The sequence below is a fragment of the Alosa pseudoharengus genome, unplaced genomic scaffold, assembly GCF_046254945.1.
Source record: "Alosa pseudoharengus isolate Yale_2024_CS ecotype anadromous, Long Island Sound unplaced genomic scaffold, YU_APseudo_1.1 YU_APseudo_1.1_scf_11, whole genome shotgun sequence".
Lineage (NCBI taxonomy): Eukaryota > Metazoa > Chordata > Actinopteri > Clupeiformes > Clupeidae > Alosa > Alosa pseudoharengus.
Genome location: NW_027468576.1, coordinates 19381411 through 19389337, shown reverse-complemented (window position 1 = coordinate 19389337; position 7927 = coordinate 19381411). Strand labels below are relative to the sequence as shown.

The following is a 7927-nucleotide window of genomic DNA, read 5'->3' as shown; positions in this document are numbered from 1 at the left end:
CTAAAAGGATGTATCTGAGTAATGGGAACACTTTCATTTTCTTTTTTACTATACTGTATACTGTATCTAGTAAGGGACAGGGTGACTGGGAGAGGGAAAAACAGTCAGTGCAGGGGAGAGTTTGAAAAAGAAGCAAGAGAAAAAGAAGATTCAGAACAAGCAACAGAGGACTTATTGGAGTGGCATACAGGACGGAAGTAAGACAGAGGAAAATCTCATTTGAATCATTGTGATACTTCTTCACTGAGACTGAACATCATTTGGAGCTTAAAAGGAGGTCATGCGCCATTCAAATGTGAGGGCACTTTCCACCTTCCTCAGAAGGTTTTTGAAGTTAAGAACCCAACCAGACACGTGAGGTTTATTCTTGTGAGATCTGCAGCTGTCATACTGGGTGTATGAAAGAGGTACAAAGAACTGTGGTGACGTTGTTCCCTTTAGTGTGACATTCCATGTAACTTCACACCACATGGTAGCTGGCTAATGAAATGCCCTCTGGATGAAAAGTAAGAAAAAAAACATGACAAAATTCAAGTGCATTAGCTGTAATACGCCAGTGGCTCTATTAAAAAATGAAACATCCTGACCTGACTTAAAAAAAAAAAAAAACAGAGAGAGAGAGAAAAATGCAAAAGAGAAACAGGTCTTCTACCTGTGAGCGCCATTTGTAATCACGGAAGGGGGGGATTTAAATCTCATTCGATTAATTGCCATGGCAACGCCGGCGAGTTCTCCCGAGTGCATTATGGAGGAGAAGCAGTGCCAGCATCTGCTGGTAATCCGGCACATTATCAGAAATTGAGGGTTCCAGAGGCGTCTGCGTTGCCGTGCGTGCAGCCTGTCCCAGAGTGGCACGGGGCAGGAGAGCAGGGGGCACTGGGGCTGACCAGACGAGCCGACAAGGACAAATCACTGTCAGTGGGGGCTTGTGTCTGTGCCGTGTGGCTGAAAATGGGGGGGGGGGGGATCGGCTCAACTTGGCTTTGGCTGTGTGTGTGTGTGTGTGTGTGTGTGTGTGTGTGTGTGTGTGTGTGTGTGTGTGTGAGAGTGTTGATGGCCCAAGCTCTCTCTATAGTACACTCTCATTTACTGTCTCTCTTGCTCTCTCTCACGATTTGAGCTCTTATTCTCATAAGGCAAAGATCAGAAAAATGGGAGATTTCCTCCACTCTTTGCTAAGCTGGTGTTGTGTCTGCATATGGAGAAGCAGCATAATGCACAGCATTGCAGATGGGAAGAGGAGGGGATTTAGGAGGCCTAACTAGAATATTATATATTTTTTCCCATTAAGTACTGTTGTTTTTTTTTTTTTTGCAGGATTATCACCCAACGAATCAAAACATGGCAGATAGATAATATAAAATTGAAAAAAAAAAAGATGTTGATAATACACATACATATATACAAGAAAAAAACAAACAAACACTTCCTCGCACCTCAAGAGGAGAGATTATGTTCAAGTTCCTCCTCAGGGGATCTGCCAGGACCATGTTGGCCTCTGCCCAGCCAAAAAAGGAACGAGCACCTTCTGCAAAGCGTTTCTGGACCGATCAGGTTTGGCCACAGTGGTAAAGGCGACCCATGTTCCAGCTGCTGCCATCGGTGCCGGAGTCTCTGTTCTCGCCATTAGGTGAAAAGTTCTCTTGTGCACCTATACGTTCTCATACTCCTTTCCTCAATAGCGTAAGCCTTAGCTTCAGACAGCCACGTTTCTTCCCCGTGTATCAACAACAGGCATTTCCACATACACTTCCACTTCTTGGAGTCTCCCCGAGACTACCAAAGTCATAATATGTTGCTTTCATATAATTCTCAGGATTCACACTTGGAGAAAAAAAAAACACTCAAACACACACACAAACAAACAAACAAACACATTTAAACAATCGACCAGTCTTAATAATAAACTAAGACAACACAACTGTCTCTTCCAGTGTTTCCTTGAATGGTCGGCCCCTTACGTTGACCCCACGCTCTCTTAGAGGGCTCAGGTCGCCCCAGCTCCTCCCCACGCGGCTGTGGGCTATACGTTGGTCTCCAGGCCGTTCATGTCGATGGCACAGTGGTCCTTGTCCTTGCTCTTGAGGTGGCGTGGGGGGATGGGGGGCTTCTTGCGCTCTGGCGGCGGGGGCCTCACTCCTTCCTCGAGCTGCATGAGGCGGGCCACGTCTGGGGGGATGTGGTCGGACTTGTGGCCCGGGGGGTGGGACGGGAAGCTGCCGTTGTTCTGCTGGCAGTTCATCAGCTGCTGGATGTTGATGGGCTTGGTCTCGCAGATCATGGGCTTGGTCTCACAGATGAGTGGCACTTGCTGAGAGTGAAATGGAGAGAGAGAGAGGGAGAGATTGACTGATTGATTTTTTAAACAATACAGTAAAGGTCAGCAATGGGGGAAAAAAAAAAGTCAGTCAAGAAGTGTCTTAAAAAAATCATCAAAGAAAGAACAGTATCTATAAGTACTGTACAGTATGTATAACATGGCCTTCTGTATTCATAGGAAGTGAAAGTACAGCTAGCAAAGCTGCCAAGTGCCACGGCCTCTCTATTCACAAGAAATACAGATACAGTTGTGCTGTGCTTGAGCACCTCCATTTACATGGAAAGTGAGGCCAGTGTCCCTGGTAGGATGCACTTACAGATAACAGAAATGAATTCAATAAGCCACCATGGGTCAATACTTAAGCTTACACAGACTGCCTACATGTCAATACTAAATGCCCTGTAAGAAATGTACGGTCAGGACTGTGTTTGTTGTTGACCAAGCCTCACATACAACAACACAACAAGCCTGGACTGGCGCTGGAGATATGACATCTATCTATCTATTACTTCCTCTGGATGTGTGCTGTACATTTATTGACTGGTCTGTCTTACCGGGTTCATGACTTCTGTATTTCTATTTCAGATTAAGTGACTCCCTCTCCTCCTGTGTTTACTACCTGTTTGTTTATGCTTTTTCTCATCCCAACAAATTAATAAACAATTGATGACAAAAATTAGCTGTCATTAAGATTGCCTCAATGTAGACAAAGCAATCACATCACAATGGCATATCACAAATGTCAAGACTTTTAGCCTCAAATATCGATCCTTAAGACATCTATAAAAAAAACAACAACAAACAAATCAAATGCAATGTTAACCATGTTAACTGCAGCAGATCACACAAACACAGTTCCGCAGATGACCTACCCCATCAGTCTCCTTCATGAAGTCCTTCCGACAGATGTGGGCCATGATGCCAGTGGCCAGAGCGTCCCCCATCACATTCACCATAGTACGGAATCTGTCCCTGAGAACAGTCAAGGTGGAACACGAAAATAAAAACTGCATTATTAACAGAAGCAAACAATGTTATGAAGCAATAGTAGGGGAAGAACTTGATTCTAGAATAGATCCTACTGGTTGCCAATGACAGCTCATTTCAAAGATACTATCTTACAAAACTGAATTTGCCATGTTTTGCGTTGGAGTTTGGGAGCTGTGCGTTCACAGAAAGTTAAAATATATGACATCTGGCAGGGTAAAGCCATGAAACTATCCAAAACTACATAAAATAGTTTTGTGAACCGGTTGCCCTGATATGTGCGGTGTGTGAATTTGATTTAAAGTGGATTCAAGATTCAACATTCAACGTTGATTTATCATTGTATCTCAGTAGAGTCAAAATATTGGGTATCGGCTCCTCTTGCAGCAATAATCAAAAAGAGTTTTATATGTAATTGCTAATGTTGTGAGAGTTGTACTGACGTTGTAGGAGCTATGTCTGAGAAAGTGATAGTGTGTGTTTATGTGTGTGTGTGTGTGTGCTAAATATTGTTTTTAGTTTTTAAAACAATATGGACGCAACTTCAAACAATTGCTCCAGTTTAGTGTATTTTTAGATTTCACACAATTTTGTTTGTTTTGGCTGTATGCATGTGATATTGTAGTTTTCTCAGAAATCACTATCAAATAATGATATTATAATACATGCTCACAGGGATTTATATCCTTTGAAACTCCTCAGCAAATCTAGTTTAATTAGCTTTTATTTTTTTGGAATAAAATACAAGAGGTATTCAAATTTGATCAGTTTTTGATGAGACCAATTTAAGGGTATATACAGTAATAGACAATATGGCTGTTATACAGTGTTTTTGCTTTGACTGATATTTAGACCTTTTTTTCTTCTTTACTAACTATTTTTTATTTTGCTTTTGTATTAAATCTTTTACTGTTGTTGTTTGTTATTTGATTGTTGTTTTTTTTGTATGATTGTCTTTTGCTGTAAAAGAGCTTACAGTAATGCTCAGTCAATCTTACCTGAATAAACAATGGTAAACAAAGATGTGAGGGAGCCCTGAGTTCTACCAGAATAAGAACAGTTCAGGTTTGCCAACGTATCCAACAAACCAGATATTCCACAAAGACACCATCAAAACCAATCAGGTCAGGGGAAACCTTGAAACTGAATGGTACCTAATGCTCAGGTCAATAGATCAATAAACAATTTTCTCTCTGGACTAAACATAGACAAGTTCACGTGTAGAGATTGTAGTACTCTGTAGAGAGTATTGCGCTCAGCTGAACGTACTATAAGAACTCAACTCCCTGCTCTACAAGTTCTATTCCAGAAGACTACTCCTAAGAGCCCAAAAGATTCTGAAGGACTCTTCTCATCCTAACAATGGATTATTCCTACCGCTGAAATCAAGAAGACGCCTATGTAGTCACAAAGCCAGAACTGAGAGACTCAGGAGAAGTTTTTATCCCCAGGCCATCCGAACTCTGAACTCACACTATACTGACTTTGCACACATTCACTCCTCAGCACTCTCAAACATTTCCCAACTCTGAATTCACACTATACTGACTTTGCACTCATTCACATCTCAGCACTCATGACACCCCCCCCCCCCCCCCGCCACACACACCTACATGACTTTTAGCACTTTTACATCCCTCTCCCTATGCTACAGACCTTTTATTTATTTTCTTATTTCATCACACGTCAAAACACACACACACACACACACGCACACACACACACACACACATCTCTGACTTTCTCCAACTTTTGCACATCTCCATAGAACTTTTTATTTATTATTTTTGATTTCTCCTCCATCTATCTACCCATGTCCTTGATTGCCTAGCCTTTCTGCCCCCCCACCCCCATCCCCAACACACACACACAAAAACACACACACTTACATCATCACTGTCATCACCTCACATACATACAGCACACTGCTTGCTACAGTAAGCCTCCTTTACAAACTTGCTGCACACTGCCCCCCCCTCCCTACATACACAGCACATTGTCTTCAGGATCTTCTCCAACACATATCCTCTACATACTTACAGCACACTGGCCCCACCTACCCACACACACACTACACACACACACACACACAGTCACTGCTCCACTCCCCTTCCGCCCACACACACATCTACACTGTCATCACTCACATACATCATACATACAGTACTCTGCTTGCAATAGTAAGTCCCTTCACCATACTTGCAGTACACTGCCCCCCCCCCCTCTCCCCTACATACACAGCACATTGTCTCATGAGGAAGCTTCTCCAACACACATATTGCACACTGCCCTCTCCCCACATACACAGCACACTATCCCATCTCCCTTGTCATCCCCCCAACACACACACCAAGACCCCTGGCAGTTGGGTTAGTCCCTTGAGCCGTGGATCTGCCCAAGGTTTCTTCCTTAGTAAGGGAGTTTTTCCTTGCCCCTGTTGCTCTTGGGTGCTCCTTGTTGGTGCCCCCCCCAATCCCAATCCTCCCCCACCTTTCTTATGCAGCCCTTGCCACTTAATCTACTAAACCCCTCTTCTACTGCACTTTTTACCCCCCCCCCCATAAATGCACAAATAGGCTGACACCAGACATAATTTCACTGCATTTCTTACATCCAGTAACTATATGCATGTGACAATAAACTTCCTTGTATCCTTGTATCCTTGTATCCTTGTGTAGAGGAAACACTGAACAAAGGTCCGGAGCTTTTAAAATTCAGAAGTCAGAAGTGTTGTGTTGTAAAATGGTCAGAATCCTCCACAAAGGGTGCTCATGTTGGCAGAATTCAGGGGGGTCAATAAACTCAGTTCACCCTAATGAACTTACAGAGCCCAGTCCACTGCGATGATGAGCGTGATGTCATCAGTAGGCAGACCAACGGATGTTAGTACAATCACCATAGTGACCAGGCCAGCCTGTGGAATTCCAGCTGCACCAATGCTAGCTGCCGTTGCCGTAATACTGGAGATAGAACAGAAACAAACAATGTTATTAAGCAATCAGGCAGATAGGGCCAGAGATTTTAGAGCTCTCTGCTCTAAGGTATGAGCTACACCAGGCGCGTAACTGAAGCGTTCCGTTCGCGACGCGTAAAACCCATTTTAGATGAAGGTCTATTTTTTTCGAACGTACGCCCCACTGTCACGTCTGTTGTAGCTACTTCCATTGATTACAATGTATTCTAATTGTTGCAGCAGACGCAACGCAAACGGAACGCTTCAGTTACGCGCCTGGTGTAGCTCAGCCCTAAGATCTTTGGAGAGGGCAGAGGCATAAAGGATGTTTCAAACGAAAGAAATGGGACCCATTTAGTGATTGATTTTGCACTAGACCAAAATGCTCACCAAGGCTAGTAATACAATGGGTAAGATTTTGGCCAGCACCACAGTATTATAGGGCAAAATGATCACAAATCCACAGCTCAGCTATGCTCACATATAAATGGTCCATTTGTCTACATTTTACAACCGATTTGTCGTTCTTTCAAAACCATTAGATGTAAATGGATTTACCAGAAAGCTTTTGCACACAGAGCTAAGTGGTCATAGCGGCGTAAAAACTGTAATCAGTAATAGATGGGCTCTGGTGCATGAGGCATAGAGTATTTGGAGGGAGGGTATGTGCTTACAGGAAAAATACATGTATGTAGATTTATGCAGCATTATCTCTCTATAGTGTGGGCATGCCTGAATCATGCACCACATACACCCCAGTGCCCCTCAATCTCCTTGAAAGGACATCAATCAAGCAGTCCCAGGAGGGTTGCTTGGTTCTGGCTATTTCACTCTACCCTGTTGGCTACTGTGACGCTAACTGTTCCAAAGGCTTCAGCTGATCCTCGTCAGATGATGGCAAATCAGAGCCAGATCATTTGCCTTTGAGTGAGAGTATATTTCTCTCTCTGTGTAAGAGTGAGAGAGAGAGAGAGAGATAGAGGGGGGGGGTGCGTGTGTGTGTGTGTGTGTGTGTGTATGTGTGTGTGTGTATTTGTGTGTGTGTGTGTGTGTGTGTGTGTGTGTGTGTGTGTGTGTGTGTGTGTGTGTGTGTGTGTGCGTGCCCGCGCGCGCTTGTGTTTGTGTGTGTGTACTGTATGTGTATGTGTGTCTTGTGACTATGCATGTGTGTGTGAGTGTGTGTGATTGTGTGTGAGCCAGATCCAGCTCCACTGCACAGCAGATGTGGAAAACTCGCCTGACCCAAAGCATCAATCAGTATAAGCAGGGTCAGACCCTTTTAATGCAACACTGATGGAACGCCGAAAGTGCCAATTTCCCCTGTCTACCCTACTGACACTAGGCACTGAAACAGGTTGGCCTGATTCAATTTTAGAAAGTAAGAAAGTAATAAGCTCTGTACCTTGAAATGCAACTTTTCAGAGTTACGAGATCGGTTTATCTCTCTTGCACGTCATGAACCAATGATAAAATGGCACAAATGTACTGTATTTTACGACCCAATCAAAACATGGCCCGCAACTAGTTTGTGTCAGACGGTGGTTGGCAGGCAGAGAGATTTAATATGGGAGGTTTCAGAGAGATGAGGAGAGGATATGACAGAGAGAGAGAGAGAGTTGGAGAGAGGGAGAGAGAGAGATAGAGAGAGAGAAAGAGAGAAAGCGGGG

At 43.6% G+C, this 7927-nt stretch overlaps 1 protein-coding gene across 3 annotated transcripts in view; it reads right to left on the bottom strand.

The window, feature by feature from the left end:
* Positions 1 to 2023: 2023 nt before the first annotated feature.
* Positions 2024 to 7927, bottom strand: part of slc1a7b (solute carrier family 1 member 7b) — a 57377-nt gene continuing 51473 nt past the window's right edge. The window contains exons 9-11 of one of the 3 annotated variants that reach the window (XM_076278269.1): positions 6133 to 6267; positions 3189 to 3292; positions 2024 to 2307 (exon numbers count right to left, since the gene is read on the bottom strand). In XM_076278269.1, the coding sequence (XP_076134384.1) occupies positions 2024 to 2307; positions 3189 to 3292; positions 6133 to 6267 (523 nt within the window). Of the gene's footprint in view, positions 2312 to 3188; positions 3293 to 6132; positions 6268 to 7927 lie in introns of all 3 variants that reach the window. The other 2 variants (XM_076278268.1, XM_076278270.1) reach the window with 2 other exon arrangements.